Source organism: Symphalangus syndactylus, chromosome 24 (assembly GCF_028878055.3).
Source record: "Symphalangus syndactylus isolate Jambi chromosome 24, NHGRI_mSymSyn1-v2.1_pri, whole genome shotgun sequence".
In the NCBI taxonomy this organism is placed as follows: Eukaryota; Metazoa; Chordata; class Mammalia; order Primates; family Hylobatidae; genus Symphalangus; species Symphalangus syndactylus.
The window spans coordinates 40702183-40723624 of record NC_072446.2 but is presented as its reverse complement, the minus strand read 5'-3'; the positions used below and the strand labels follow the sequence as shown (position 1 = coordinate 40723624).

The following is a 21442-nucleotide window of genomic DNA, read 5'->3' as shown; positions in this document are numbered from 1 at the left end:
AAAAAAAAAGTAGTCAAGACTGGGGAAGGAGCTCCAACTATGGTTTTTACCAGCTTATACCAAAAACCCTTGACATTTGCTCACAAAACAAAACATCCCACTCATTTTGAATAGTAGCCTGTTCACATAGTTCATGGTTCAAACAGAAAAGTCAAAGTATATACAGTGATGTCTCCTTCCCACCCTTGGGCCCCCGTTCCTTGCTTATCCTACCAAATAAATTCTTACGTGTATAAAGTGAAATATTATATATTATTCTCCCTTTTTTTTTTTTTTTTTGCACAAATGGATAGCACACTCTACATGCTACTTTGCACCTTGCTTTTTTTATTCCCCCAACTTTGGTGGTCACTTTTTGTCAGTTCATTAACAGCTTCCTCAATCTTTTTTTACAGGTCCCTATTTCCCCACTGCTTAAGGGGCTGCATTCTCCCTCCTTTCTCTCATCAAGCGTTTTTCCATTGGCTTCCCATTTGGTAGAGGAGCCGAGGCCATGGAATGAAGTGACTGGTTTGCTGCAGTCAGGACCTGAACCTGGATAACCACTCTACAGCTACTTCATTTTATTTTACTTTTTAAAATATAAAGACGGGGTCTTGTTTTGTTGCCCAGGCCAGCCTCCAACTCCTGGCCTCGAGTGATCCTCCTGCCTCAGCTTCCCAAAGTGTTGGGATTACAGGTGTGAACCACTGCATCTGCCTCTACAGCTACTTCTAATGCACCCAGGTCTGGCCAGTTCTCAAGGGCCCCCTCTGAGAAAGGCTCTGGGTGATGGAAGGCTCCTTGGATCATAGCTGTCCCCATCGCATCTCGAACACCTCAGGCTGGAGTGCCCCTCGGGCCACCACTGTAGTGGAGCATCCTTGAAAAGACTCTCTGCCAGCCCTCTTCTACCACGTAGGTCATGGGTGAGAACTTGATGAGCTCGGGGGAGGGGCACAGAGCACTCTCCATCTCCCATGGCTACTCAGGGCAGCTTCCGTGTCCCCAGGAGCCCAAGAAAAGGACAGTTTCAAAAGAAAAAGCTTCCAGGCCTATGGACATGTTGAGCAAGTGCCGCTGAGACAATTTCTTACCCAAAGGTGACGCAAGCAGGTCCAGATGTCGAGGCACAGAGCTGGGCACTAGGGTCAGGGAGATTATCCCTGGGACTTTGTGGCTCTAGCCAGGTTCTGGGGAGCCCCAGGAGATGTGGCACACAGGTGGGCAGACCAGGGCTCAGCCTGGGCATACTCTTGCCCTTCAGGCCTGCCTGAGTACTCCCCTTCTTCCAGGCCCCCTCTGATCCTGTCCAAGTCAGGGATACTGAGCAAGGCCTGGGGAAAGGGCTGCTCCCCCAGCGCCCCAGATACCCCTCCCTTTTCTCTCTTGTTCCAACATCATTCTCCCCCCAGTCGGGCCATGGGAAGAATGCCGTGTCCTCTGAACGGGGGCCAAGAGTGACAGGTGGTGGCAGTCCTAGCTGCATGGCCCCTGGTGTAAGAGATCCTCTCCTCCGTCCCCGCCTCCACTGCCCACACCCCTGCCTCCGCCTCTGCCCACCCAGCCCAATCCTTTACAACTGCCCAGGACTGCTCCTGAGCAGCCGCTGGGAGACAGACGGCCACCAGGTTGCCCTTCTCTGCTCCAGGTACCTCTCTCCCCTCAGTTAGCAGGCCTCGGCTTCCTGTCTCACTGCAGCCAGACAAGAGGGGAAATTGGACAGCCTGACACACCCCGCTCTTGTTTCTGCAGCTAGAAAGACTTGAGTTAGACAAGCAGCAGCACACGCCTCCTTACCTCATGGCGACAGAAAATGGAGCAGTTGAGCTGGGAATTCAGAACCCGTCAACAGGTGCCAAGCTGGGGCAGGAGATGGAGGGAGGAGCTTGGGAAGGGGGGTTTTGAATCCGGGGCTGGGCAGGTTCCTCAGTGGGAGTTCTGTACCCCAGCCTTCTTTGCATGGTGCATGGGGGACCCAGAAATCAGAAGAATCTCTGGCTAGGGTTGGGCTTCTGGGTCCAGGGCCTGTATGAAGCCCTTCCTGGAGAGACCAGGAAAATGTGAAGCCATCAGGGATGGCTGCTGGGGATGCACCTAAACAGGGCAAGGATGATGGGGGCCACCAAGGCCCACCCAAAGGGCTGGAAGCCTCCCACAAAGGCCCTCCAAGGTCGTGGCAACTCATCTCTAGGGGCCATCAAGTGGCCCCAGAGACTCAGTGGGACAAGCATTTGCAAGTTGTTGCCTGGGTGGGAACCTGGGCCCAGAGCTGGTCTCTGCCCAGCCTGGGTGGGAGGGAAGGAAAGGAGGGTGGATCCTGATGGGTGTCTCACCTCCTTTGCAGACAAGGCACCTAAAGGTCCCGCAGGTGAAAGACCCCTGGGTGCAGGGAAAGACCCTGGCCCCCCAGACCCAAAGAAAGCTCATGATCCACCCACCCTGAAGAAAGATGCCAAAGCCCCTGCCTCAGAGAAAGGGGATGGTACCCTGGCCCAACCCTCAACTAGCAGCCAAGGCCCCAAAGGAGAGGGTGACAGGGGTGGGGGGCCCGCGGAGGGCAGTGCTGGGCCCCCAGCAGCCCTGCCCCAGCAGACTGCGACGCCCCAGACCAGTGTCAAGAAGCCCAAGGCTGAGCAGGGAGCCTCAGGCAGCCGGGATCCTGGAGAGCCCAGGGTGGGCAAGAAGGCAGCAGAGGGCCAAGCAGCAGCCAGGAGGGGCTCACCTGCCTTTCTGCATAGCCCCAGCTGTCCCGCCATCATCTCCAGGTGAATATCCCCTTCTGGGAGTGGGGAGGGGTCCTGTGGCTCTATCCCTAGGGGTCCTGCTTAATTCTCTTGTCTTAGGCATGGTTGTCATCACATTCAGTGCTGGGGAGGGTAGTTCTGACATTCAGTTTCCTCTGTCCTGCGAATTGCCTCTACCGCCTTGTCCCCTGCAGAAACCAGAACCCTGCCATAATTCATACAAGGCTGGAATAAGAGAGACCCTCAAAGACCGCCTAGGTTGAACATATCTTCTCTAGGCTTCTGGGGTCTGGAGTTCCCCTTACTCCACGGGCTTGGGTGTAGCCAAGGGCAGGATTGAGATGTCAGGCAAAAGGCTGTGTATTTCCTAGGACATCCAGCGTTTTCCTGTTCTTCTTAATATAATTATTGTTAAGATATGAAAAGATGACTAATAACCAGATGGGAGGATCATTGATAATATTTTCATAACCATAATATAGCACATGTGTGATGCAATCAGTTATACTTACCTGAATGCTAATGAGGTCATTAATGATATATTGTAAACCACAATAATAACATTTACCATATTACTTTGCTAATTGTGTGTTAATTATATCACAACAGATTTTATGAATCAAGAGCTACATAACTCCCTAGTTGTATCCACATGATGATGAACCATATCAACAATCCTATTAATAGTTATTAATGATGTATCAGTATGTTGGTAGTCAAGATAATGACCACAGCCATGAACATCCCTCAATTTTGTACCAAGTGAATTTGGCTGTATTACACCCTGCATTTGGGGTGGGGTTGGATTACCTCTGCAGATTGCATTGAGACTTGCCTGACGCCACAGGCTGTGGCCGCTGAGGGCTTCACCTCTGTGTTCTCACCTTCTAGTTCTGAGAAGCTGCTGGCCAAGAAGCCCCCAAGTGAGGCATCAGAGCTCACCTTTGAAGGGGTGCCCATGACCCACGGCCCCACGGATCCCAGGCCAGCCAAGGCAGAAGAGGGAAAGAACATCCTGGCAGAGAGCCAGAAGGAAGTGGGAGAGAAAACCCCAGGCCAGGCTGGCCAGGCTAAGGTGCAAGGGGACACCTCGAGGGGGATCGAGTTCCAGGCTGTTCCCTCAGAGAAATCCGAGGTGGGGCAGGCCCTCTGTCTCACAGCCAGGGAGGAGGACTGCTTCCAGATTTTGGGTAGGCCAGGGGCAGGTGGGGGCTGGGGCTGCCCTGGGGCCAGAGGGAGGGAAGGGGGCTGTCAGTCCCAAGTCTCCCTATTCGGAGGTCTGAACTGCCCTGAGCCAAGCCTTACCCAGGCCCATTCATCTAAGGGTCACACAACTCCAGAAAGTATTCCTTTTTTAATGTATATTTATTCATTTGTTTGTTTGTTTTAAAAGATAGGGTCTTGCTATGTTGCCCAGGCTGGCTTCAAACTCCCAGCCTCAAGTGATCCTCCGGCCTTGGCCTCCCGAGTAGCTGGGACTACAGGCGTGTACAACCATACCTGGCTTTTTTCGATCTTATTTTTTAAAATGTATTTTTATTTTTAAGTTTAGTATTCCCTTTTGATAGATGGGAAAAAGAAGGCTCAGAAAAGGGTAAATGAAGTGCCCAAAAATATCCAGTGAAGACAGGATTTGAACCTGTCAGGCCACCCAGACTCCAGAACTCACTTTTGACTTTTTTCTACTTTGACTAAAATGAGGTTAAAAAAAAGAAAAATCAGGCAGATTATTGGAGCAACACAAACTCGCTGGGCAATGGAATTTGGAGTCAATCTGTAGAAGGGCTCAAATGCCAGGCTTAGTAGCTAAACTGTATAGTGCGGTGGGGTCATGGGAGCTATAGAGAGCTCATGAGCTGAGGAGCACAGGTGCCTCTGTGTGGGAGCAGTGACCAAGGAAGCTGGGCATGTGCAATGGGGCAGGACTGTGGAGTGGCCTTCATTGATGATTAGACAAGCAGCCTGTGGCTTGTTCGTGGGCTGCAGAGAGCACTGAGTGTGAGTGAGCTTGGCCAGCAGGTGAATAGGGAAAGGGCCTGGGCAGGGGTGCGGCAGGGCTGGGGGTGGGGTGAGATGGGGTCAGGAGAACCCAGAGTGTCCTGACACCCCCCTGCCTCCAGGCTGAAGTGCCCTGGGAGACCTGCCAACCTGCCTGGTGAGCGGCACCGTGCCACCCAGACAGGGTGGGAGGACCTGGCGGCTGGGCGGCAGCCAGGAGCCCTGCCTCCGCCCCTAGCAGCCGCAGAGACCTCCGTCCCGCCCCGAAATCGCATCCTAGGGTGACAGGATCTGAACCACCTCCAAAGGCCGTCTGATTTATTACCAGCCCGGCTTCCCTGCCGCCTCTTACTATTTATAAAGCGGTTTCCATTCCTGGTGACAGCCTGCCGGCCTGCCAGCCTTCAGGGCGAGCGGTTCCCCACACTTGCCGCTAGGTGGCGACCTCTCCCCACCAAACAGCCCGGTCCCCCGTCCCGCCCCGCCATGGGCTGTCTGGCCAGATTGCGGTGTTATTAGGATGGCGGGTGGACAGGTCCCACCACCTACCCCATTATTCAGACATAGCAACCCCACTGCCTGGCATTCCGCTTTATAGCTGCTGTGTTTGATTGTTTTTGGTGGAAATGCAGATAGCTTGGGATGGAGTCCTTGTGTCTTATAATGCAGAGGGTCCAAAAAGTCCAAGCTCCCATCCCGTTTGTTCTGCCAGGAGAAACTGGTCCTCCCTGATAGGAGTGTTGTGTTGGTGGCAGAACTGACATTGGAAACTGGTCCCCATAGCCCCTATCCTGGAGCCAGGTGTTCCCCAGGTATCACTTGGTGAACTTAATTTCCCTAGATGGGGCCCAGGCCAGAAGGAGGGGGTGGTGCCAAGGGGAATCCTCAGCAGCCCCTGGCACTGACCATGAGGGCTGTGCTCTGTCCCCCAGATGATTGCCCGCCACCCCCGGCCCCCTTCCCTCACCGCATGGTGGAGCTGAGGACCGGGAATGTCAGCAGTGAATTCAGTATGAACTCCAAGGAGGCGCTCGGAGGGTGAGATCTGGGACCCCAGCTGGGCACTCATGGACAGAGAGCCCACCAGGCTCCTGTGGCTTCACATTTTCCCTGTGCAAGGCCCAGACACACCCCGCTGAGACATGGCCACGTGGACACATTCACCTCTGTGTGGGACACACTGTGTGCAGCTGTCACATGCTGATGTGCACTCAGTGTTGCTGTCACTTACTCAGACGCACCGTCGGCCATTCAGTGCTTCCGTAGGAAATACACAGCATTTTTCTGTCTGTCTCAGCTCCAGGCACCACACTGACCCCCTCATGGTGATTACTGCTTTGTAAAAAGCCCTGATTCAGTCTTATACCTCTGCAGATCCTCCCTCTGCCTGAAGGTGCCCTCCCCCCCGCCCCGGGGCCCAGGGCCTGCCTGCCCTAAACCTCTAAGGGTCGCATCCCAGGGCCATCCTCCCTACACGCCTGCCCTTCCTGTGCACGTGGTCTGTGTGGTTCAAAGCACCTGCTTCAGCCATTGTCCTGGCAGAACAGCTCACAGCTTCAGGAGGGAGTCAGGGCTGGCTGGGGTGAGTGCTCCCGTCTCACCAAAGGGGATCCAGAGGCACCACTGGGTCTGGGACCAAGTTAGGAACAGAGCAGAGGATGCCACTGACCCTGGTGGGCTCTGGGGTCCCCTCACAGCCTCTTCTCTTTCCAGTGGCAAGTTTGGGGCAGTCTGTACCTGCATGGAGAAAGCCACAGGCCTCAAGCTGGCAGCCAAAGTCATCAAGAAACAGACTCCCAAAGACAAGGTAGTGAGGTGGGGGGGTGGTTGCTGCCCAGGACGGGGAGGGGATCCTTGGAGTGGGCACCTCTCGCCTCCCTCCACCAGCGCTGCTGAACCTGGGGCCTGGTATGGGAGTTTGTTGCAGTGAAAATACTACACAGATAGATGGATGGACAGCCCTGCAGCAGCGGCCTGAGGACCTTACCCATAACCAGATACTTCAGTTAGTGAACTTATCTGGGGACTTCCCCTTTTAGGCATGGGATATTCATGCCCTCTGGTTCAATTCAACAAACACTGATGAGTGTGGGCTCTGGGCCAGGCCCTGTGCTGGGCACTGGGGGTCTGAGAGTGAAGTGGGTGTGGTCCTCACCCTCAGGGAGCTGATGCCAAGGTAAACAAGCCTGGCCTAGAGCTTTGCCTCTAGCACCCACGGCCTGGGCTGGGTTCAGAAGAGGCCACGAGCAGTGTTTGTTGAAGGAAAGAAAGGATGCAGGCAGGTAGAGTGAGGGAGTCTGCTGTGTGAGGAGGTAATAGCAACCTTGTGTGACCACAGCTGTCACTCAGGGAAACTGCGGGGTAGCATGTGGGGGTTCAAGAGAGCTTCTGACTCAGGCTGAGGGGTCAGGGAAGCTTCCTGGACCAGCTGCCTTTTGAGTGAGGGCTTTGAGGAGACGTTCCAGTGGAGAAGGCAGGGGCAGAGTTTCAGGCAGAGGGGACTATGGGATGAAAGGCTCGAGGGCCAGAGATAGCAGAAGGTGCTGTGGAGTGAGGTTCTGGGCATCCATCCCAGGCAGAAACCGCAGTGTGGGCACAGGCCCGATCCCAGTGAAAGCGTGAGAAGCAGCTCTAGTCGCTGCAGCCCTGGGTCCCCATTATGGCTCTAAGCACACTGGAAGGAGTGCATTTTCTATGTGACAACGTCCTTTTTCGTCCCTTCCACTTACAGGGCCTGGGTCCGTATTATTGTCTTCTAGGTCCCAGGCCTCTATCATAGGCTCTGGCTCGGCATAGATGTTCAGTACCTACCTGTGGCTCAATTAACTGGAGCCAGTTATCAGTTGATGATTATTGAGCACTTCTCCTCTGTCATTCACTGGGTCAGGGGCTGGGGAAATGTCAGTGAACTAAAAACACCCCTGCCCTCATGGGCTGACATGCTAGAGTGGAGGGAGAGACAACTAAAACATAAAGCAAAAAAAAAAAAAAAAAAAAGAAAGAAAAAAGAAAAGAAGGCATGGCATCAGGTACTGAGAAGTGCTAGGAGGGAAAATAAAGCCAGGTAAGGTAGAGGGGGTACAGGGCTGATGGGGGCCCTTTTAGATAGGGAGGTGAGATCAGTCCTCTCTGAGAAAGAGGTATGTGAGGTGAGACCTGAATGAAGGGGTGGGTAAAGGCAGAAGGGGAGCCATTCTGGCAGTGAAACAAGGGTTGGTGTTTAACCACTGGATCTGGGTAGGGCAGGTGTGGAGAGAGGCCCGATTTACAGCATTTGCCATTTCTCATGGCGTAAGTATTCCTATTATAGCCGATATACCAGCCTACTGATGTGACAGCTGGCTTGCGACTTTCTGAAAGTGACAAATAATGGTGTCTTAAACTAGGAAGGCAGTGGTGGAGGAGGTGCGAATGATTGGATGTATAATCTAGCTTGAAGGTAGACGATGCTGAAGAGTTGGGTCGGGGGGCGGTGTGAGGGTGCGAGAGTAAGGGAAGAACTTAGGATGGCTGGTAACTTTTTGTCCTGCACCCTTGGGCAAAGCGTGGGGGTACTTTTGCTGCCAGGCAAGCCGAGAGCAACTCACTTGTGGGGAAGGGACGATGTCTAGGGTCTAATTTTGGACATGATAGATTTGAGATGTCTATTAGACAACTAAGGCAAGTAGACAGTTGGAGATATTGGAGTCTAGAATTCAATGGAGTGCTCAGAGGTTGAGATGTATATTTGGAAATTGATGACTTTGGATAAAAGGTAAAGTCATGAGACTTTATGCGGATGCCCAGGGAGAGAGCAGAGAGAGGGAAGCGGTGAGGGGGGAGGATGGAGCCCTCGGCATGCCAGTACTCAGGAGAAGAGCCGGCAGAAGGAAGATGTCCCAGCAGGCATGACTTGGAGTGGTGAGGACCACAGATGTGGGGGTGGGGGAGAGAGGAGAGGCAAGGAAGAGGCTGAGTAGTGATCCAGGCGAGGCTAGCAGGCCTGGTCAAGGGTGTGGGTATGGAGGGTGGGTGGTAGGGAGTGATGGTGCCCAGCTGGTACCCTTGACTTCCCTGGTCCCCAGGAAATGGTGTTGCTGGAGATTGAGGTCATGAACCAGCTGAACCACCGCAATCTGATCCAGCTCTATGCAGCCATCGAGACTCCACATGAGATCGTCCTGTTCATGGAGTAGTGAGTGCCCGAAGTAGGGGTAGGGGCTGGGTGGGGGTACCAGCAGGTGCGGAGCAAGCCGTGGAGGTGTCTGTGCACACAGCATCGAGGGCGGAGAGCTCTTCGAGAGGATTGTGGATGAGGACTACCATCTGACCGAGGTGGACACCATGGTGTTTGTCAGGCAGATCTGTGATGGGATCCTCTTCATGCACAAGATGAGGGTTTTGCACCTGGACCTCAAGGTACCAGACTGGGGCCTCCTGGGAAGGGTCAGGGGCAGTGTCCGACCCCCGAGATCAGTGCTGTCACCAGCCATCCCTCTGCCCTCCCATCCCTCCCTCTCTTCCTTCATCCATCCTTCCCTTCATAGATTCAGAAAGGGTTTATGGAATACTTACCAAGTGCCAGGAGCCAGGGGCACAGCAAAGAGAGAGAGGGAAAAAAAAAAAAAAGACATGGTACCAGCTTTCATGGAACTTCTAATCTAGTACTAAGTATTTGTTGAAAGGGCCTTTTGCAGTCCTGTGAGCCCCAAGCTCAGTGTGTCACACAGACAAGTGGCTAATAGGTGTTGCAATAGCATCTGCCTCAGCGTTGGCCCATGATAGGTACTATGAGTGTCTGATCATTTATTCAAAATCAACAAATATTTCTTGAGGGCCTACTTTATGCCAGGCATTGCTCTAGGTGGTGGAGATCCTGTGGTGAACCAAACAGATAAAAATCCCTGCATTCTTGGAGCTCTCAAGTAAGTATAGCGTCAGTGTGGCAATGTGCATGAGGTAGGTGCTAACAAAAATGTTTCATGAAAGAATATTGATACCCTTCTTCTTTTTTTTGAGATAGAGTCTCACTCTGTTGCCCAGACTGGAGTGCAGTGGCGTGATCTTGGCTCACTGCAACCTCCGCCTCCTGGGTTCAAGCGATTCTCCTGCTTCAGCCTCCTGAGTAGCTGGGATTACAGGCACCCGCCACCATGCCCGGCTAATTTTTGTAGTTTTGGTAGAGACAGGATTTCACCATGTTGGCCAGGCTGATCTTGAACTCCAGACCTCAAGTGATCCACCCACCTCAGCCTCCCAAAGTGCTGAGATTACAGACATGAGCCACTGTGCCCAGCCTGATATCCCTCTTCTGACCTTGCTCAGTACCATGCACATAGTAGGTCAGGAAGAGTAGATACGCTTTTTTTTTTTTTTTTTTTTTGAGACAGAGAGTCTTGGTTTGTTGGCCAGGCTGAGTGCAGTGGCATGATCTTGGCTTACTGCAACCTCTGTCTCCTGGGCTCAAGCAATTCTTTTGCCTCAGCCTCCCAAGTAGCTGGGATTACAGGCGTGTGCCACCACGCCCGGCTATTTTTTTTTTTTTTTTTTTTGAGATGAAGTCTTGCTGTGTCGCCCAGGCTGGAGTGCAGTGGTGCAATCTCGGCTCACTGCAAGCTCCGCCTCCTGGGTTCACACCATTCTCCTGCCTCAGCCCCCGGAGTAGCTGGGACTACAGGCACCCGCCACCACACCCGGCTAATTTTTTTGTATTTTTAGTAGAGATGGGGTTCCACTGTGGTCTCGATCTCCTGACCTCGTGATCCGCCCGCCTCGGCCTCCCAAAGTGCTGGGATTACAAGCGTGAGCCACCGCGCCCGGCCACACCCAGCTAATTTTTTTTTTTTTTTTATTAATTTTTTTTGCATACAAAAACAATAAACATTTTCTAAAAATACATACAAACAAAAAGATGCGTATCAAACATATTAGGAAGGTTGCACATGGGAAGTCGGGGAATAGAAATGGGGGTGGGAGTTAAAATAAATGAGAGAGGGACTTTATATGGATCAGTGATAATAACTCAATCCTCTATTTGACAAAGAAGAGGGAGAAGGAAGAGGAAGAAAAAGAAAGTGGGATAAAGGATCAGAAAGGGAGGAAAATAGAAAAAATTAGAGTATGACTCCAGGGTAGACCTGTTTTGTTGTCATTGAGTTGGTTGGTTGGTTTGTCTGTTGTATTCTTCATGTTTCGCCAAGTTGGCCAGACTGGTCTCGAACTCCTAGTCCGAAGTGATCAACCCGCCTCGCCCCCTAGAGTGCCGGGACTACAGGCGTGAGCCACCACGTCCAGCCCCCACATTGCTTCTGGCCTCCATGGTAGACCTCCCAGACGGAGCGGCCAGGCAGAGGAGCTCCTCACTTCTACCCAGACACGGGGCGGCCGGGCAGAGGGGCTCCTCACTTCCCAGAAGGGGCGGCCAGGCAGAGACGCTCCTCACTTCTTCCCAGACGATAGGTGGCCGGGCAGAGGCGCTCCTCACTTCCCAGACGATGGGTGGTCGGGCAGAGGCGCTCCCCACTTCCCAGACGATGGGTGGCCGGGCAGAGGCGCTCCTCACTTCCCAGACGATGGGCGGCCGGGCAGAGGCGCTCCTCATCTCCCAGACGATGGGTGTCCGGGCAGAGGCATTCCTCACTTCCCAGATGGGGCAGCCGGGCAGAGGCGCTCCTCACTTTCCAGACGATGGGTGGCCGGGCAGAGGCGCTCCTCACCTCCCAGACGATGGGTGGCCTGGCAGAGGCGCTCCTCACCTCCCAGACGATGGGTGGCCGGGCAGAGGCGCTCCTCACCTCCCAGACGGGGCGGCCGGGCAGAGGCGCTCCTCACTTCTTCCCGGACGGGGCGTCCGGGCAGAGGCGCTCCTCACTTCTTCCCGACGGGGCGGCCGGGCAGAGGCGCTCCTCACTTCTTCCCAGACGGGGCGGCCGGGCAGAGGCGCTCCTCACTTCTTCCCGGACGGGGCGGCTGGGCAGAGGCGCTCCTCACTTCCCAGACGGTGGGTGGCCGGGCAGAGGCGCTCCTCACTTCCCAGACGGTGGGAGGCCGGGCAGAGGCGCTCCTCACTTCTTCCCGGACGGGGCGGCTGGGCAGAGGCGCTCCTCACTTCCCAGACGGTGGGTGGCCGGGCAGAGGCGCTCCTCACTTCCCAGACGATGGGTGGCTGTGCAGAGGCGCTCCTCACTTCTTCCTGGGTGGGGTGGCCGGGCAGAGGCGCTCCTCACTTCCCAGACGGGGCGGCCGGGCAGAGGCGCTCCTCACTTCTTCCCGGACGGGGCGGCCGGGCAGAGGCGCTCCTCACTTCTTCCCGGTCGGGGCGGCCGGGCAGAGGCGCTCCTCACTTCTTCCCGGACGGGGCGGCCGGGCAGAGGCGCTCCTCACTTCTTCCCGGTCGGGGCGGCCGGGCAGAGGCGCTCCTCACTTCTTCCCGGACGGGGCGGCCGGGCAGAGGCGCTCCTCACTTCTTCCCGGACGGGGCGGCCGGGCAGAGGCGCTCCTCACTTCTTCCCGGATGGGGCGGCCGGGCAGAGGTGCTGCTCACTTCCCAGACGGGGCGGCCGGGTAGAGGCATTCCTCACTTCCCAGACGGGGCGGCCGGGCAGAGGCGCTCCTCACTTCCCAGACGGGGCGGCCGGGCAGAGGCGCTCCTCACTTCCCAGACGGTGGGTGGCCGGGCAGAGGCGCTCCTCACTTCCCAGACGATGGGTGGCCGGGCAGAGGCGCTCCTCACTTCTTCCCGGATGGGGCGGCCGGGCAGAGGTGCTCCTCACTTCTTCCCGGATGGGGCGGCCGGGCAGAGGCTCTCCTCACTTCTTCCCGGATGGGGCGGCCGGGCAGAGGCGCTCCTCACTTCTTCCCGGATGGGGCGCCCGGGCAGAGGCGCTCCTCACTTCTTCCCGGACGGGGCGCCCGGGCAGAGGCGCTCCTCACTTCCTGGACGGGGCGGCCGGGCAGAGGCGCTCCTCACTTCCCAGACGGGGCGGCCGGGCAGAGGCGCTCCTCACTTCTTCCCGGACGGGGGCGGCCGGGCAGAGGCGCTCCTCACTTCTTCCCGGGTGGGGCGGCCGGGCAGAGGCGCTCCTCACTTCTTCCCGGGCGGGGCGGCCGGGCAGAGGCGCTCCTCACTTCTTCCCGGACGGGGCGGCCGGGCAGAGGCGCTCCTCACTTCCCAGACGATGGGTGGCCGGGCAGAGGCGCTCCTCACTTCCCAGACGGTGGGTGGCCGGGCAGAGGCGCTCCTCACTTCCCAGACGGGGCGGCCGGGCAGAGGCGCTCCTCACTTCCCAGACGGTGGGTGGCCGGGCAGAGGCGCTCCTCACTTCCCAGACGGTGGGTGGCCGGGCAGAGGCGCTCCTCACTTCCCAGACGGTGGGTGGCCGGGCAGAGGCGCTCCTCACTTCCCAGACGGTGGGTGGCCGGGCAGAGGGGCTCCTCACTTCCCAGACGGTGGGTGGCCGGGCAGAGGCGCTCCTCACTTCCCAGACGGTGGGTGGCCGGGCAGAGGCGCTCCTCACTTCCCAGACGGTGGGTGGCCGGGCAGAGGCGCTCCTCACTTCCCAGACGGTGGGTGGCCGGGCAGAGGCGCTCCTCACTTCCCAGACGGTGGGAGGCCGGGCAGAGGCGCTCCTCACTTCCCAGACGGGGCGGCCGGGCAGAGGCGCTGCTCACTTCCCAGTCGGGGCGGCCGGGTAGAGGCGCTCCTCACTTCCCAGACGGGGCGGCCGGGCAGAGGTGCTCCTCACTTCCCAGACGGGGCGGCCGGGCAGAGGCGCTCCTCACTTCCCAGACGGTGGGTGGCCGGGCAGAGGCGCTCCTCACTTCCCAGACGGTGGGTGGCCGGGCAGAGGCGCTCCTCACTTCCCAGATGGGGCGGCCGGGCAGAGGCGCTCCCCACCTCTTCCCGGGCGGGGCGGCCGGGCAGAGGCGCTCCTTACTTCTTCCCGGGCGGGGCGGCCGGGCAGAGGCGCTCCTCACTTCTTCCCGGACGGGGCGGCCGGGCAGAGGCGCTCCTCACTTCCCAGACGATGGGTGGCCGGGCAGAGGCGCTCCTCACTTCCCAGACGGTGGGTGGCCGGGCAGAGGCGCTCCTCACTTCCCAGACGGGGCGGCCGGGCAGAGGCGCTCCTCACCTCCCAGACGGTGGGTGGCCGGGCAGAGACGCTCCTCACTTCCCAGACGGTGGGTGGCCGGGCAGAGGCGCTCCTCACTTCCCAGACGGTGGGTGGCCGGGCAGAGGTGCTCCTCACTTCCCAGACGGTGGGTGGCCGGGCAGAGGCGCTCCTCACTTCCCAGACGGGGCGGCCGGGCAGAGGCGCTCCTCACTTCCCAGACGGGGCGGCCGGGCAGAGGTGCTCCTCACCTCCCAGACGGGGCGGCCGGGCAGAGGCGCTCCCCACCTTCCAGATGGGGCGGCGGCCGGGCAGGGGCTGCAATCCCAGCACCCTGGTAGGCCAAGGCAGGCGGCCGGGGGGTAGAGGCTGCCGCGAGGCCAGACCACGCCACCGCCCTCCAGCCCGGGCAACACCGAGCACTGGGTGAGCGAGACTCCGTCTGTAGTCCCAGTACCTCGGGAGGCTGAGGCGGGCAGAGCACTCGGCGTCAGGAGCTGGCGACCAGCGTGGCCAAGATGGCGAACGCGTGCCTGCATCCGAAGGAGAAAAGGCAGGGAGTGGTGGCGGGCGCCGGCAGTCCCAGGCAGTCCGCGGCGCGGGCAGTAGCAAGCCGAGTAGATTGTAGCCTGGGCCAGAGAGGGGAAAGAAAAGAAAAGAAAAGAAAAAAAGAAAGAAAGAAAGAAAGAAAGAAAGAAAGAAAGAAAGAAAGAAAGAAAGAAAGAAAGAAAAGGCAGGAAGGAAGGAAGGAAGGAAGGAAGGAAGGAAGGAAGGAAGGCAGGCAGGCAGGCTAATTTTTGTATTTTTAGTAGAGACGGGGTTTCACCATGCTGGCCAGGCTGGTCTTGAACTCCTGACCTCAGGTGATCTGCCTGCCTCGGCCTCCCAAAGTGCTGGGATTACAGGTGTGAGCCACCGTGCCTGGCCACAGATAGGTGTATACATTGCAGCAACTCCAGTCAGTTGTCAGTAGCTGTCCGGAGCTCAGTGTGGAGCTCTGGGTGTGGAGCAGGCAAGGGCAGCAGGAGTGCAGGGGGTTGGCAGTCCTCATGGCAGGTGTTAATGCTGTGGGTTAAGTGGCAGGACATGGAATCTTAATGTGGAGGCGAGTGAGCACCCATCAGCAAAGTGGATGGTACTTTCATTCATTCATTCCATAAGCATATGCTGGGTACTTTCCTTAATTCATTCGATAAGCACGTGCTGGGTACCTACTCCTGGAAGGCCCTGTGCTAGGCATAGGGACTATGAAGGAAATGGTCCCTGTCTCATGGAGCCTCCAGGGGAAACAGACATTCATAAAACAATTACTAACTAAATAGGTCATTTTAAGCAATGAAACGTGTACGAGAAAATACACGAGAGTAATGAGGAATTGCACTGGGTGAAATTGAAGTCCGCACGGGTCTGAAGCAGGCAGGGAGATGCTGTTGCTGCCTCTAACACCTGTCCCAGTCTTGCTCTGTGCCCAACACTGAGTGAGGGTGCCATCTGCCCAACAGCCCCCTGGGTTAGGTGTGTTACTATCACTGCCACTGACAGAGGAGGACACAAACAGGGTGAGGAGGTGGGTTTCAGAGGGGCCAGAGTGGATGCAGGGAATTTAGAGGCTGATGGACTAAGTAAGCCAGGAGAGAGATGCCAGGGGCTTGAGCCAGAGTGGCAGTGGGAGAGGGGAGGGAAAGGGGCCAGATGGAGGATACATTTTGGAAATAGAGCCAATCTGATGTGCTGAGGGTTTGCATGTGTGAGGGTTTGGAAAAGAAAGGATCAAGGGTGAGTCCTGAGTTACTGGACAGATGGTGGCCCCTTCACTGAGCTGGGGGCAGTTGGTGCCTGCATGATGACATTGGAAGCCTGCCTTTCCCTTGTGAAGGCTAATTTCTTTGGGGTAGAATAGGGTCCCCCAATTAAAATGCAGTGCTCCGGGAAGAAGCTCAGTCGTGAGCCTCTGTATCCTAAAATGTGTTTTTTTCAGGATAACAATACGTTTTTCATCAAAAAAGTGTTTCACGGTCAGGCAGGCTGAGTGCACCCCAGCCCACAGGCCATGTCCTGGGTCTCTTGGCTGCAGGGCTTCTGAGGGCCTCCTGTGTGTAGATGGAGAATCTCCGAAAGGAGATTTGAGTCTGCTTCATTTCCCCAAATGCTTGTACCCTGGGACCCTTCTTTTCTTTCCTATTTTGTGGGACACCAGGCCAAGCTATTAAAATCATTAGTATCTGCTCTGATCTATCAGTTGTAAAAGTGCCTTCAGAAAGTGTCTCATTAGAGGACTTGAGTCAAATGTCCACAGAGCCCAGACAAATAACAAATACATGTTGAATGGGAGGGATCGGGGGGTGGTGGCGACCATGGGAGAGTTGGAGGACGTTTGTCTCATCTCAGGCTGTCAGTGGCAACTTGCTCCAAGGCATATGGCCCATGTGGCCAGGGCTTCCGGTGTTTCAGGAGGTGCTGGAATTCAGGGTTTTTGTGCAAAATCTCCTGCCTTTGAACCATTGTTAACTTAAAAATGTTTATACCCTGCAACCTCAGATTAGTCCTGTGTCCTTGTGTGATAGGAAGAGGAAACGGAGGCCCAGAGTGGAGAGGAACTGGGCTTACAGTAGCGTCATCCATGTGTTAACTTGGCTGAGCCCCTACTGGGTGCCTTTGTTAGACCCTGAGGGTGGGACCCAGGAGGCCAGGAGAAGACAATCCCTGGACTGGAAGAGCCAACCTCGTAGTGTTATATTCACCCCAGGGTGCAGGATCAGTGGTGGTAGCGGAACATCACAAGGCCAGTGCTGGAGTCAGTCATGCGTTCATTTCCTGGCTCCATCGCTTACTTGCTGGGCGACTGTGGCCAAGTCGCTTCTGTGTCTGAGCCTCAGCTTTCTCAGCTGCCAAATGGGAATGGACGGTAATAGTACCTCAATGTCAGAGTTTCATCTCAAGGTAACAGTGTGTGCCTCCTAGATCTTTGGGAAGGACTGGGGAGCTAAAGTGAGAAAGTGAGTGGACCAGGCCTGACGTTTTGTAGCTCGTCATCCTCACTAACTGGGGAGACAAGAGTAGCTCATCTTCCGGCCACCCTGGAGTGGTGTGAAGCCCTGTGTTCCCAAGAGGCTTCCTCTCAGGAACTGAGCTGGCATCTTCTTTCTCTACTCTCTGGAGCTTCATGTATCTGGTGGTGGTCCTGCACTGGCCCCCCAGCCCGGGGGCAGGGATAGCGGGCTGTCATTGCCTCCTCTCCACAGGCTTCTGTTTCCCCATCTTCAGAACTGCTAGAATGTGGTGTTCTTTCATGGCCTTAGATGGCGGGAAATCACACCTGAACCCATCACGGCAGGTCCTGTGCTTCAAGGCCTCGCATAAGCCCCTCTTGGGGGACTTGCCTCAAGATCTCTCTGTGCCCAGAGCAGGCAGGGCTGGAGGGTCTCTGGCAGCTGCCCACTCTGGCAGCTTGGGCCTCTGCCTCAGGGAGCCTGGGGTTTACATGGGCCTGGTGGGAGAGGGAGGGTGAGCTGGTCAGAGGCCAACCCAGGCCACCCCCTTCCTCCTCAGCCAGAGAACATCCTGTGTGTCAACACCACCGGGCATTTGGTGAAGATCATTGACTTCGGCCTGGCACGGAGGTACCACCCGGGTGGGTGGGCAGGGCAAGACAAGCCTCTGAGTTGGCAGGGGACAGGAGTGGGGTGGAGGGGGCATGGGTAAAGGCCCGGAGCTGTGCTCTGAGCCCTTGGTCTCACCCCCAGGTATAACCCCAACGAGAAGCTGAAGGTGAACTTTGGGACCCCAGAGTTCCTGTCACCTGAGGTGGTGAATTATGACCAAATCTCCGATAAGACAGACATGTGGAGTATGGGGGTGATCACCTACATGCTGTGAGCTCCGATGTGGGCCATGTTTATGGGGTTGGTGGGGCATGGGGGCGAGCGGCCGAGGCCAAGATTGGCCCTAGGGTCTTGGTAAGGTGGTCCCACCTCCCCTATCCCTCAGTCAGGGGTTTGCTGGGGTTGGGAGTGCTAGGGAGAACAGGAAAGGGGAACGTGGTGCCCATTTTATAGATGGAAAAACCAAGGTCCCTATAAAGGCATAGCATCTGGACAGCAGATCTCGGATGACCTGGGGCGGGCAGAGGGGCAGTGGACATTTCCTATGTGCTCACCACATACCTTGCACTCGTCATTCCTCATCTTCACTGTCACCTGGGAAGCTGGGATGATTATGCCCATTTTACAGATGAGAAGAGTGAGGCTCAGAGAGGGGAGGTGACTTACCCAAAGTCACCCAGCCAGATTCAAACCCAGGTCTGTCCCACGAGAGGCTGGGGGTCTTTTCAGCACACGGTGCTGCCTCCTAGGATCTGCCCCTGTTCCCTACCCCTCTGCAGGTGACTCAGCACCTCCAATCTCACCTCCCTGCCCCCTGCTATCCCCTCCCTCTAGGCTGAGCGGCCTCTCCCCCTTCCTGGGAGATGATGACACAGAGACCCTAAACAACGTTCTATCTGGCAACTGGTACTTTGACGAAGAGACCTTTGAGGCCGTAACAGACGAGGCCAAAGACTTTGTCTCCAACCTCATCGTCAAGGACCAGAGGTGAGGCTCACCCCAGAACCTGAACCGTATGTGTGCAAACTTAGTGTGTCTGAGTGCCGGCAGGGCGGAAGCCAGGTAGAGAGGCCAGCTGAGCCCCTGGGGCCTCACGAGCATGCAGCCCACCGTCAGCATGCTGCCTCTCCCCCAGGGCCCGGATGAGCGCTGCCCAGTGTCTCGCCCACCCCTGGCTCAACAACCTGGCGGAGAAAGCCAAGCGCTGTAACCGACGCCTTAAGTCCCAGATCTTGCTGAAGAAATACCTCATGAAGAGGCGTTGGAAGGTACCGCTGGATTTGGGGTGGGGAGGGAGGGCTTTCTAGTGGGAAGAGCTCCTGGTGCCAGATCCCAGCCTCCACCGTCCCTGCCTTGGCAGGTTCTGTTGACCAGGCTGGGCCCTGTCTGGAAGACAGGGTTGACTTTTCTGTTTTTGCCCTGGGCTGTCTTCTGTCCTAGAGTGGAGACCTCCACCCGGCCTTCCACCCAGCCCCACCCATCTGGGGCTCTGGCTTCCCTCCTTCATTTTTCAACTATTTCTTGAGCATCTACTACTTCTAGGCATTGGGATATAGGAGTGGACAAAAGAGACAAAGATCTCAGTCTTTGTGGACTTACTTTTGGTGAGAGGTGGGGTATTTTCTATCTTTATTTTCTCTTTCAATACAGTCTTGCTTTGTCACCCAGGCTGGGGTACAGTGGCGTGATCTCGGCCCACTGCAACCTCTGCCTCCCGGGTTCAAGCAATTCTCCTGCCTCAGCCTTCCAAGTAGCTGGGATTACAGGTGCCCGCCACCACACCTGGCTAATTTTTGTATTTTTAGTGGAGACGGGGTTTCACCATGTTGGCCAGGCTGGTCTTGAACTCCTGACCTTGTGATCCACCCGCCTTGGCCTCCCAAAGTGCTGGGATTACAGGCGTGAGCCACTGTGCCTGGCTGAGGTGGGGCATTTTCTAGAGCCCTGGGGAAATAGGCAGGGTTAAAGAAGGCTTTAGAAAAAAAATAAGGGCCTTCTGCCAGGGAGAGGTTGTACTTTTATTTTTATTTTTTTTAGAGACAGGGTCTCACTCTGCCTCCCCAGCTGGAGTGCAGTGGCGCTATCATGGCTCACTGTAGTCTTGACCTTCTGGGCTCAAGTGATCCTCTCCTTTGGCCTCCTGAATAGCTGGGACCACAGACATATGCCACCACAGCCAGTTAATATTTTAAAAATATTTTTGTGGAGATGAGGTCTCGCCATGTTGCTCAGGCAAGCAATCCTCCCGCCTTGGCCTCTCGAAGTGTTGGGATTACAGGTGTGAGCCACTGTGCCCGGCCTGCACTTCTAAATAGGGGGGTCAGGAAGGGCTCACTGAGAAGCATGTGAACAAAGACCTGAAGGTGGGGAGGGGTGAGCCATGCCAATACTGGGAGAAGAGTATTCCAGGCAGAGGGAGTAGCCAGTGCAAAGGCCCTGAGGCAGAGGTGTGGTTGGAGAGTTTGAGGAACAGGTAGGAGGCCAGTATGGATGAAGTGGAGTGAGCAAGGAGGTAAGGAATGAAGTCAGAGAGGAAGAGGGGGACAGGAGGTGGAGAGACTCATCAGCCATGGCAAGGGGTTTATCTTTGACTTGGAGCAAAACTGGAGCCATGGGAGTGTTTGGAGCAGAGCGGTCCTCGGTTCAGGTCTGGCTGACCTATCCGTTGAGTGAGGGGACTCCTGGACAATACAGTGTCATGGCGCCTCCCGTGGCCGTTTTGGGCACTGCACCTTCCCTAGCCTGTGACCCTCCTGGACTGAAGGGGACTTACAGGATGCTCAGACACCCTGCAGCTGCCCCCCTGCCCTGGTGTTGACTGGGACTCCCTCTCTTCTGCCGTCTAGAAAAACTTCATTGCTGTCAGCGCTGCCAACCGCTTCAAGAAGATCAGCAGCTCGGGGGCACTGATGGCTCTGGGGGTCTGAGCCCTGGGCACAGCTGAGGCCTGGACGCAGCCACACAGTGGCTGGGGCTGAGGCCACACAGCCCAGAAGGCCAGAGAAGGCAGCCAGATCCCCAGGGCAGCCTCGCCAGGACAAGGCTGTGCCAGGCTGGGAGGCTCGGGGCTCCCCACGCCCCCATGCAGTGACCGCTTCCCCGATGTGAGCCGCCTCGGAGTGTGGCCTGGATCCATCCTGCTAGCACCTCCCCAGACAGGGCTCCAGCCTGTCGGCCACACCCCAGACTCCAGGCCCCCGTTGAAGCCGCTCCCGGTTCCCTCCCCAGCTCCCTGTCTTTGAACTGCCGCCGCCGTGGTGACCCCTGCTTTGCCCCACTGGGAGCGTCCTCAGCCTGGGCCTGCTCCTAGCTGGAGTGCCACGGCTGGGGGTCTCAGTATGTAGGGCTTCTGTGATTGTGGATGGGAGGCTCCTGGCAGGGCAGAAAGGCCGCAACACTGATTTCTAAGGCCCAGCTGCCAGGGGAGACAGAGCAGGCTTTGTGAGAGAGGACCTCCATGCCCCTGCCGCCTCCCCACTCCCAGCAGATAAGGCTGAGCCCACACCATCTGGCCCAGGCTGGCCCCCACCCACCTTCCTTGCGACCACCAACACACAGGAACTCTGTGTGAGAGAGAGGGCGCCCAGCCCAGGCCTGGTGGAGGGGGAGGGGAGAAGCCAAGGGACACAGGAGACCACCCCCGAGCTTGCCTCAGGGCCAAGCCGGCCCAACCCAACCACTCAGGGCCCCCATCTTGGGGGTCACCCATGGCCTCAGATGATGGGGTCAGCAGGCCCAGGAGAAGCAGGAAGGCCATGGGGCAGCCCCCAATCTGCTCTCAGCTTGTGCCTTGTAAATAAATGTACAGGTTGGATGTGGCCTCCTTCCCTCTGTGTATGCCTGCACTGGTGTGAGGTCGCTGATGACCACAGTTCACTGAGCACCTACTGTGTGCCGGACACTTTAGCAATATCCGTCAGCTCACAGTTTGGTGGTTCATGCAGGCTCAGGTGCCAGTCTGCCCAGCACATGATGTGGGCAGGTGGCTTCTGCACGTTGTGCCTCAGTATCCTCACCTGTGAAAGGG

At 56.6% G+C, this 21442-nt stretch overlaps 1 protein-coding gene across 1 annotated transcript; it reads left to right on the top strand.

The window, feature by feature from the left end:
- Window positions 1-1734: 1734 nt before the first annotated feature.
- On the top strand, window positions 1735-21229 carry MYLK2 (myosin light chain kinase 2). The gene is made up of 12 exons (XM_055266299.2): window positions 1735-1834; window positions 2327-2747; window positions 3618-3916; window positions 5657-5762; window positions 6438-6531; window positions 8789-8898; window positions 8981-9122; window positions 17363-17433; window positions 17557-17685; window positions 18250-18402; window positions 18551-18683; window positions 20262-21229. Exons 1-12 carry the CDS (start codon window positions 1783-1785, stop codon window positions 20340-20342), a joined length of 1791 nt encoding a protein of 596 aa, XP_055122274.1. The 5' UTR covers window positions 1735-1782; the 3' UTR covers window positions 20343-21229.
- The last annotated feature ends 213 nt before the right edge of the window (window positions 21230-21442 follow it).